This window comes from Sphaeramia orbicularis, chromosome 9, assembly GCF_902148855.1.
Source record: "Sphaeramia orbicularis chromosome 9, fSphaOr1.1, whole genome shotgun sequence".
Classification (NCBI taxonomy): Eukaryota; Metazoa; Chordata; class Actinopteri; order Kurtiformes; family Apogonidae; genus Sphaeramia; species Sphaeramia orbicularis.
In genome coordinates, this window is record NC_043965.1 from 44,494,476 (window position 1) to 44,505,623 (window position 11,148).

Below are 11,148 nucleotides of genomic sequence, written 5' to 3' on the forward strand. Positions count from 1 at the left end.
TTAGACGGACCTCAGGATGCACTAAACTTTAGGAACTTGTTACTGTGGTGGAAAGGAGAGGACTCAAATGCTCAGTGCTGAAGGGAGATCAACGAATTTGTTAACATAAATAACAACTTAAACAAGGAAACACACAAAAACCTGAGTCAGAGTCCGAGTGGGTAAATGTCCAGGTTATGGATCGTTTGAAGAAGATGAGATGGACCAGCGTCACGCAGCTGCAGCACCAAGCCTTAAATAGGCTCACTGGTGATGTGCTGCAGCTGTGTGATGCTCCGTAGGTGAGTCAGATCATGGGTGATTATGTGGAGAGAGGGAGGAGCTGGTGATCCCACCGGGACAGACCGTGACAGGACCCCCTCCTAAGGGACGGCTCCTGATGTCCTTAAAAGATGAAACAACCCCTCCACAGGGACTAGTGCCCCCACGAGGACCAGAGCCCCCACGAGGTCCAGAGCCCCTTGAGAAACGTGGCATCCTGGCAACGGGGCATCCTGGCAATGGGGCAACCTGGCAACGGGGCATGGATGGCCTCTTGGTGACGGGGCGTGGGCGGCCTCTTGGCAGAATGGTGTGGAAAGCCTCAGGGTTGACGGGCTGAAGAACCTCCAGACTGGGACGTGAAAAACTTCCAGACCGAGACGTGGAAAACCTCCAGACTGGGACGTGGAAAAACTTATGGACTGGGACGTGGAAAAACCTCCAGACTGGGACGTGGAAAACCTCCGGACCAGGACATGAAGAAACCTCCGGACATGAAAAGACCTCCGGACATGAAAAAACCATCAGACATGAAAAAATCTCTGGACCGGGACATGGAAAAATTCCCTGGTTCATGGATCACCGAGGCTATAGCAGACAGGACTATGGCTGGGATACAGACATTGACTGAAACTGTTTTTTTATGACTGGACCCATGACTCTGACTGACTGAGACAAGGACTACGGATTCTGACTGAGACAAGGCAGACTGAACTTCGGACTCTGACTGAGACAAAGCAGAATTGCAGACAGACAAGAGGAAAAAAAAAAAAAAAAAAAACGCAGTATGAAACCGAAACAGAGAAATGCAAAAGGACGAGACCGAGATGGGGAATGCGAGAGATGAGACCGTGAATGGGGAACGCGAGAGACAGGACCATGAACGGGGAACGGGAGAGACAGGACCGTGAATGGGGAATGCGAGAGACAGGACCGTAAATGGGGAACGTGAGAGACAGGACCCTAAACGGAGAATCTGCTGGAACAAAATCGGACTTTGTGGAACTGCCGGATGGAACCGGACTTCGGGGAATCTGGGACTGAGGCCAGACAGAAGAACATGGGCAGACAGAAGGACTCGGGAAAACAAAGGACATAGGAAGACAAAGGAGCACAGGAAAACAGAGGAACACGGAAGATGGAGGGACATGGGAAGACAGGTGAAGGACTTAACTGAAGTACTGAACTGAAGAGAAGGATGAAAAACTGGCCTGAAGTACATGAAGAGAAAAACTGAGAGCTGATCTGAAGAAAAGAGCTGTAGAGAAGAGCTGTAGACATGATCTCCAGGCATGAACTGAAGACATGAACTAAAGACAAAGACTGAAGACATGAGCTAAAGACAAAAACTAAAAACATGAGCTAAAGACAAAAGCTAAAAATATGAGCTAATGACATGGGCTAAAGACTCCACAACAGAGAACACAAGGAACACAAGAAGAAAAACCAAAAAGATGAAGCAGACCATAGGACTAGATATAACATGACATGAAAATAGAAACCTCATAAATGGGATATAAATGACAAAACTACAAGATAAAGGACAGAAGGGAACAGGGCAGGGAAAAAAAGGAAGACAGGGACTGAGTGAACTTAAAAACAAAGGAATAATAGGACAAAAATAACTGAAGGTACAGAACGTAGAGACTGAAGAAGTGCAGGGAACATAACACACACACATAAACTGCGATAAGTACACACATGAGAAAATTACACATGAAAAATACACATGAGAAAAATACACACGAGAAATACACATAAGAAAAATACACATGAAAAATTCACACATAATCTGGGAAAAAACACACAAGAAAAACATATATGACCTAAGAAAAACACACATGAACTGAGACCAGACCCAATGAACAAAGGACACACATGGAGAAGACACAGGAGGAGAGCCCAGACTCCTCATGGTCCGGGTCCCGTCATGGCATGGGAACGCTGGATACACAAGGCAGGAAACAAACGGGGAACAGAGACACACCGGGAGAAAAAACCAGGGTGTGGACCCAACGGCTCCGGAATCTGCCGAACCAACCGGCATGGAGAACACCAAGCCGCCGGTACCGAGGACAAGGGTGGAGACAATGGTAAGCCTCGGAAAAACTCACGTAAGGGACCAGGAAGCGCTGAATGACGGCAGAGGGAGAAACAGAAAAAGGTGAACGAGGCAAGGAATAAAAAACTCAAAAACGGAGAAACAAAAACGGGTCCCTTCAGCACCGGCTGAGTCCTGGTGTGGCTGGTCCCTTCTGTTACGGTGGTGGAAAGGAGAGGACTCAAATGCTCAGTGCTGAAGGGAGATCAACGAATTTATTAATATAAATAACAACTTAAACACGGAAACACACAAAAACCTGAGTCAGAGTCCGAGTGGGTAAATGTCCGGGTTATGGATCATTTGAAGAAGATGAGATGGACCAGTGTCGTGCAGCTGCAGCACCAAGCCTTAAATAGGCTCACTGGTGATGTGCTGCAGCTGTGTGACGCTCCACAGGTGAGTCAGATCATGGGTGATTATGTGGAGAGAGGGAGGAGCCAGCGGTCCTACCAGCACAGACCGTGCTGGTACCGAAGAGGCTCCTCATATGAATAAGTAGTCCTCCTTTATCAGATGAGTCCTCATCCTTCAGAAGTGTCTCTGTCATTTCATTTACTTCTGCTTCATGTTTTTTGTGCAGATTTTCTTTTTCCTCCTGATCTTCGACATTCTCCATTTCTTTTTCCTGTTTACTCAGTAAGTCAATGATTTTTGTCAGATTGTTTTTCTTCTTCTTTATACATTTGACCAATTTGTTGATTTCCTCCTGATATTTTCTCATCCAGTCTTTTTCTTTTTGGACACACAGAGCCTTTAACATGTCATATTCTTTCACATATTCTTCCTTCTCAGTTTTGAAATCCCTTCTAAGTTTCTCTGTGAATTCGTTGAATTCTTCTGCTTTCTTTCTGGCCTCCTCTTCTTGTTTTTTCTTCAGATCTTTCACTTCACTCTGATATTTCTCCTCTAAGTCTTTTCTCTGTTTTTCTTCCTCTTCTCGTCTGATCTGTTCATCTTCTCTTATTTTTCTTTCATGTTCTTGTCTCTTTTCCTCACATTGTTCTTGAAGCTTTCTAAGTTTTCCTTCCTCCTCTCTTTTTCTTTCTTCCTCCTCTTCTTTTTGTTTGTTCCATTCTCGTGTTCTTTCTTCCTCCCAGGCCTCTCGTTGTTTTCTCATTGTTTCTCTGCTCTCCTTCAGTTTTCTATCGATAGTTTCTTTAGATTCTGACACTGATTTTATCTTTGTTTCCAAATCTTGAAGTATCTGTTCCCACTCCTGTCGCTGAAGTTCATCTTGTTCTTTCTTTCTTCTGTCTTCCTCTTCTCTCTCTTTCTGTTCTTTCTTTCTTTGTTTGCGTTCTGTCTTAATGTTTTCCTCTATTTCTTTCAGTTCTTTTTCTCTCTGTTTTCTCTGTCTTTCAGTTTCTTCTCTTTGTTCTTCCATTCGTCTTTTCATTTCCATCATTTTCTCATGTTTTGTTTTCAGCTCTTCCTTCTGCTTTTTCCACATCTCTTCTTCTTTCTCCTTTAACAGTCTCTCCATCTCTTTCTGTATCGCTGCTTCAGCCTCTTGAAGCATCTCATTAGTGAAGCAGCTTCCTCCGTTTTCTTTCACCATGGAGTCGATCTTCTTCATCAGCTCATTGACCTGTGTGTGGTTTTTATCTCTGTTATTGAACACATGGTATCTTCCTCCACAGTCAGAGATCAGCTTCTTAAATGAATCATCACATTTGTCTCTTATGTATTCAGCAATTGACTTCCCCTCATCCATCAGGTTATCTCCACGTGTCAAAAGGATGATGGTGAACTTTTCAGCATTCTTCCCAAATCCTTCTTTGATGAGTTTTACTGTCTCTTTTTCTTGTTCTGTGAATCTGCCGATCTGGAACACCAACAGGAAGACATGTGGTCCTGGAGCCAGAAGACTGATGCATTTCACCATCTCCTTCTGAACTTGCTTATTGGTCAGGTCTGTGTCAAACAGACCAGGAGTGTCGACTACAGCGACAGAACAACCGTCCACCTGACCTACTGCTTTCTGACAAACTTTAGTGACTGATTTTTGACTTGATTCAGCTTTAAACTCTTTTCTTCCCAGGATGGTGTTTCCTGAGGAGCTCTTTCCACTGCCGGTTTTTCCAATCAACACAATCCTCAGACAATCTGGACTCTGTTTATCTTCATCACCTGTAACATGATCAAAGCTCCAGTTACTTAAAGGCACCACTACTGAATCACACACTATTGTTCTATCAGACATTTTATAAACACAGTTAAATACTTACAGGGGTTTTGGCGTCTGTTTTTCAGATCTTTAATTTCAGCCTGTAGCTCAGTGATCTTCTGTATTTGGACTTGTCCAAATGTTTCTGCTGTGTAGGACGGTTTGTCCTTGGACATTCTCATTCTGTCCACAGTGTCCAACACCTCGGAGACCTGCTGTTTGTCTCTGACGTTGAGAATGACAGATGTTCCTCCATATTTCTGACACAGCTCCTGGATGTCTCTATTGTTTTCTACCAAGTCCACCACAGCTGGAGCTTTAGGATCTGACTCCACAGTGAATAGAATCACAGTGAAGTCCCTGATTCGAGAGCTGAATGTGTTGTGGATGGTCTGTAACTCTGCCTTGTCTTCATCGGTGAGTGGACCCACTGGTAGGACCAGGATGAAGGCGTGGACGCCCTCAGGTTCACAGAGGGAGATGGACTGGAGTGACTCTTTCATCACTTCTTCCTGAGGTCTTCCATTCAGGACAGGCAGCTCCACCACAGAAACCTGACGTCCACAGACCTCCACCTGATGTTTAACAAACTCTGAAGAACCTGAACAAAGCTCAGTCAGACCTAGAAGGGCCCTGGCTGCTGAAGTTTTCTCTGATCTTCTGTTCCCACACAGAACCAGGTTTAAAGGTGGTTTAATGACTGTGGACAGAGGAACACGGCTGTTGTCTTTAGTTTCTTCAATCTTCCCCATTAAAACACTGTGGTCTTCTTCAGACATGTTGTAGTGTCTTCCTCCACAGTCTTTCAGGAGCTCTGTAACATGGACTCTCATTTTTTTGTCCCTGCGTTTTAAGACGACCATGGAGCGTTTGAAGGCATCTGGACCAAACAAACTCAGGATGGACCTCAGTGTTTGACTGTCCTCCTCAGTGAAATCTGACAGTTTCACCAACAGCAGAAGAACATTTGGTCCAGGTGGACAAAGAGACACACAGATTTTCATTTCTTCTCTCACTGCTTCCATTGACAAGTTAAACAGGTCTGAAGTTTTCACCACTGTTAGTGGTTTTCCTCTCCACTCTCCTTTGATGGCAGCACATTGTTTGTTTTGGGGATGTTTTTGGGAGTGGTAATTTTGCTGACCAATCACAAAAGTAACAAATTTGGTCTTCATGTCTTCACTTTTCCCAAACAGAACAATCCTGAGGGTAGATTCTGTGGAGAGAACATAATGAACAATCATCCAGATTTAGTTGTACAGTACAGTATGTTATACTCAGACACAAACCCACTATTATGTAATGTGTCATTAAGCACAATATTGAAATCTTTATTTTATTAATTTTATTTTTTTTATTATTGACAGATTTATTTGGTTTAGTAACATATCTCCTAAAAGGCTTTAAAAATTCTTTCATATTTAAAAAAAAACTTTGCACCAAGTATACCCTGCACCCCCTGTTTGATGTTCAAAATGACTGTTGAGATTTACTAAAATTATCACTGGTTGTCCATGGAAACATTTATTTTAAAGGTCCTGTACACAGAATTTGTTTTAAAGTGGATTGCAGCGTCACCTTCGGCTGGAATCAGTGGTGTTTTTAAGCGACAAAGACTCTGTTTCCCAGGAGCACTAGCACCTACTGTCATAAGGGTAAGGGGGGGCTTATTTCAGGAAAATTGTCAGATTCAACTTTAGTCCAGATTTTCTAATGCTCCCATGTCTTGGGAATACAAAAATGTGAAAAAATTCAAATCAAGCCCAAACCCCCCCCCCCACCCCAAAAATTACTTTTTCAACTCTGAAAACGTGGGTTTTTTGGCAACTTTCAAACCTTCTTCACTTTTTATAAAGTTCAATGTAGCAATATGCTCATGCTGGGCCCTTAAATGTTTTTTTTTTCTGTAAGACATGTCATGTCTTAAGAGTGCTTTGCACTACAAAAGATGTAGTGTCAAGGTCAAATTATAGGTCAAAGGTCACCCAAATGGTCTAAAACACATATTTCATTGAATTAAGCTGTTAATGTGGGTTCTTCCAAATGTTGGGGTCAGGTTCTCTCCTCAGAACACATCTACTGACCACAGACAATTGACATTCAATCAGACACATTCAACACAACTATTTACTCAATGTATTATCCATATAGACATGTCAAAAATAACAAATGGTAGTTTCACATGACTTTGCAATTTACATGTATATGTCCCATTGTGGGCGACGCAGTGGTGCAGTGGATAGACCTGGTGCCTCACAGCAAGAAGGTCCTGGGTTCAATTCCAACACCAGTTGATGGGGGTGGGACCTTTCTGTGTGAAGTTTGCATGTTCTCCCTGTGTCTGCGTGGGTTCTCTTCGGGTACTCTGACTCCTCCCACCATCCAAAGACATGCACTGATAGGTTAATTGGTTAATCTAAATCACCCATAGGTGTGAATGTGAGAATGATTGTTTGTCTCTATGTGTTGAGCCCCGCGATGAACTGGCAAAATGTCCAGGGTGAACCGCGCCTTCACCTGTAAGTAGCTGGGATAGGCTCCAAGCGACCTAGTGAGGATAAAGCGGGTTCAGAAAATGAATGAATGAATGAATGAATGAAGTGTTAGTGATTCCTGCCAAAATGTGTGCTAGTGTTTCCCGCCACACTAATGGTGGCAAATTCAAATGGAATGTACATGTTGCAATATTTTGTCTCTAATGTGGCTTTGAAAGTGCCAAAGGCCTTGGGGGATCCCACCAGGAAACCAGAGGGAAGAGAACTTATGACATATTTAATAAAATGTCAGAATGGTATGAATTTTTGAAAAAACTAGGCATTTTGGTGACCTTTAACCTACAACATGACCTTGACATTAGACTTTTCATAGTACAAAGTACTCTTACGATACAATATGGCACTGACAAGATCATTAAATGGCCCATCATGAACATATTTATACACTGCACTGGACAAGAGTGGAGAAGCTGTGAAAGTTGCAATTTTCAGAGTTAAAAAAGTAATTTTTGGAGTGTGTGTGTGTTGGGGGGGATTTGGCTGAAAATGTCAAAAAAATTACACAGGAGTTCTTAGAACATCGTGTTGCATTTGTCATGACCCCTCCCTTCTGGTCATGTGGGGTGCTGGTTAGGGGCGGACCAGCGCACATGCCTATTCATACCGGCGGTAATGCGCCGGACACTCTCTCTCCTTCACCGCTCAGGCCGACACCAGCGCCAGACCACCGTATCTTTTGTTACCTTTGTCTTTTGTTTACGCCATACAACACTCACACTTATCACATTCACTCAACTCAACATTCACCCCATTACTGATGCTACAGATGCCACATCCCATACGAGTTATATTGTTGCACATTTTTCTTTATTTTATTGTAAATAAATCACTTCAGTCTTTATGGCATACTTCGTTGTCAGCGTCCTTTTGTCATGCCTAGAGCCGGGCCATGACAAACTGGGGGCTCGTCCTGACAAACTGAGCTCATTGCCGGTTTTTAGTTGGTTTTTGGGTCGGTAGTTTTGTTTGGTGGATGCCTTTGTTTGCTTCTTTTACTCATGCGTAAAAGGTGCGTTTTGGTTATAGTTGACTTTCTTTGGAGGTAATTTGATTGATGCGCTTTAAATTGCCGTTAATCCACTTTTGTATGTTCTTGATAAGTCTACCTCTTATGTGTAACCTTCTCTTGTGTGTCCTTCAGTTGTGCGCTCTGTGTGCATAATGTTTGGAGTGGGTTTGGCACACCTTGGCTCCTTTGTTTCGTTTACTGTGGCAGTAAACTTTTGTGGTAAGTTTGGACAGGGAGGTTGGCTTAATATAGAACATTTTTGTTAACAAAATAGTGTTAGCGGCATTATTTTGTTGTTTTGTGCTGTGGTCTTGGTAGTATTAGGGAAAAAAAAAGTTTGAAAGTAAACCATATGGTTCGGTCTTAAGAGAGAGCTTTGGTTGCATTAGGCAGGTTGGGCATCTGCAGGGATCTTGTGCCACACGTCGTATGGTGTGGAGCTGAGTGCGACTGAGTGCTAAGTGCGACTCCTGCTTCTATGTTTGTTTTCCTCTGGAGCTCCTCAGTGTTCCTCACAGACCGCTGTTTCAGACGTGTCCCAATAATATACATTTGTTGTAGCTTTAATACAAAGTATTCAGTCCTTTTCCTAAATGCCTTCAGTGCTTCTTCATCTTCCTCATTGTGCATTAGTTCAGTTCAGCTCTAGTTGCTTCAGCTTTCTGCATTCACAGTATTCTACTGGGAGAATTGTCTTGTCCCTGAAGGACAGTTTAGTATCCAGGCCCCGGCACCCTTATGCAAAGAAAATATATTTCTCTATATATTGACTGTCAATATATTACTGACTGAAAATATATTACTGTATAATATATATTTATATTTAAAATATACAGAATAATATATTGTGTCAATATATTTTGTATTATATTACAATATATTGAAAAATACATAAGGAATTGCCGCTTTCCATATATTGAAACATATATGACAATATATTTACTTGTATATGTAAATATACGTCATTATATATTTAGTAATACACTTCATAATGCATGTATGCATATATACATACATATAGTGTCTAGTGTATTACAAAATATATGTAATTATACATTTAGTAATACACTTCAAAAAATATGCATGTATATATGTACATCTTTTTCATCCTATGTTGCCAAAATGACTAAGAAGGCATCTTTTTTCAGTTAACACTTTTTTCATGTACATCACGATGCATATTTTCATGAAATATGTTACTATGCATACCACGTAATGTAAGTGTTGATAAATATCTGCTTTATGTAAACTTGAGTCAATGGAAAGAAATTGAGTTTCAATAAAACTATATGTAAAAATATAGGGCAGTTTTTGTCTTCATTGCAATATATGTTTTATATGTATCAATATATGATTAAAGCATATATTGCAGTATATTGGAAAATATATGCACTACTTTCCCATATATGGAAATGTATTTTTTAATATAATGCATTATATTGTTCAATATATTGCCATATATTTTTGTTTCATAAGGGCAGGAACATTCAACTCCATCCAGAGCCATTTCATTGTGACCTTCCAAAGCCCTCAGTTTGGACTGAACCAATGCTCCAAATCCAACATATTAACCTCGTCACAGAGCTAGCTCTGTGGCTACCACACAAGTGTTTACCAAGTGTTTGACTGAGCTACCAACAGACACTAGAGTCCAATCCAGTGTTCCAATGGATCTGTGTAAAAAACAGAAGCATTCTATACCTGTAGAGGAGGTCGAGAATCCAACTGCAGCTCTATTTTCATTCCTTTAACTCTATCATTAGTTCTATCAATGGGTTCAATGCACAGGTTTCCCTCTGTTTTAGTCTGGGTTCTATCACCACATAGATTCCAAAACACAGGATAAGATGTTGATACCCTTGTGCGAGCATGTACGAAAATTCATTGGTGAATATCAGGAAGTTACAGGGTGATCAGCCCCCAGCTTCCATCCCACGCCCAGGAGGGGCGCCCCATCCCCTGAGCCAAGCCCGAGCCGACCACACACAGACCCCGACGTACTACTTGGGGGCCCAAGTGGGGTCGTTCCTCTTTATCCAAAGCCACTGGCTGCTTCTTTCTGCTGCCTCCGATGCAGTTTTAATGGCTGTCTGCGGGCCCTGGCCCCTGACTCCTAGGTCTCTAAGGAGTTTGGTGGTAGATGTTGCCACAAACCTTCTGCATCCAACTTCCACTGGGCGGACTTCCGTGTTCCAGCCGCGATGTTGTGCTTCAGTGGCTAGTTCAACATAGCACAGGTGATTCCATTCATGTGCCTCATCCACAGAATCCTCCCAGGGTACGGTGAGTTCGATAATGTAGACCTTCTTTAAGGAGGGGGACCAGAACACCAGGTCAGGTCTTAAGGTGGTGGTGGTTATTTCTGGAGGAAGCACCAGTTGTTGGCCAATATCCACCAGCATCCTCCAGTTGCATGCTAAGCACAGCTAGCCTCTCTCTGCCTGTGCAGAGCTGCTCCTGGTTAGTTTAGCTCCTTCACAGACAAAGGCAGTTGACCATTGGGGATCGGATGCTGGCAGTGGCAAGGAGTTGATGGAAGCTCGTTTAACTTCCAGGGTTGCTGCAAGGCTCTTTAGGACTCAGTTGGGGCGCCAAGTATACCGTCCTTGGGTGAGACCGGCCTTGCACCCTGTTGGAATGTGCCAGACGGAGGCTGGTCTGGAGCAGAGGGTACAAGCTGGGTTCTCCCCAAACCACTGATGGAGATTGGCTAGTGTTGGAAGGACATCATAAGTAGCCCCGATGGTAACGCTCAGGCTTTGTGCTTCCCTGGCCCACATATCTCTCCAGCTGAGCATCCTCCTCTCCACATTGTCCCACCATGTCCATTGTCCCTGTTTACCAAGGGAGATCGCCTTGGCCCACCTTAGAGCCTCCTCCTGATGGCATATTTCTTCTACCACCAACTTCCTCCGTGTTGGTGCAGTGGCCTTGCTCCATGCTGGGCGGCTAGTATTTTGGCCAAGGCCTCCTCTTCCGTGCTGAACGTTCTCCACAATGTCAGCATGTATGAGAGCCGATGTGGCCTCTTCCACTGCTGCTGCTGGAGTCC

The 11,148-nt window shown here is 43.1% G+C and overlaps 1 protein-coding gene across 1 annotated transcript; it reads right to left on the reverse strand.

Moving 5' to 3' along the window:
* Positions 1-291: 291 nt before the first annotated feature.
* On the reverse strand, positions 292-6,183 carry LOC115426230 (centromere-associated protein E-like). Its single transcript, XM_030144233.1, has 6 exons — positions 6,111-6,183; positions 4,594-5,748; positions 2,826-4,495; positions 2,303-2,393; positions 2,140-2,205; positions 292-659 (listed from the first exon to the last, which is right to left on the reverse strand). The coding sequence occupies exons 1-6, from the start codon at positions 6,181-6,183 to the stop codon at positions 292-294; spliced, it is 3,423 nt and encodes a 1,140-aa protein (XP_030000093.1).
* Positions 6,184-11,148: the final 4,965 nt, after the last annotated feature.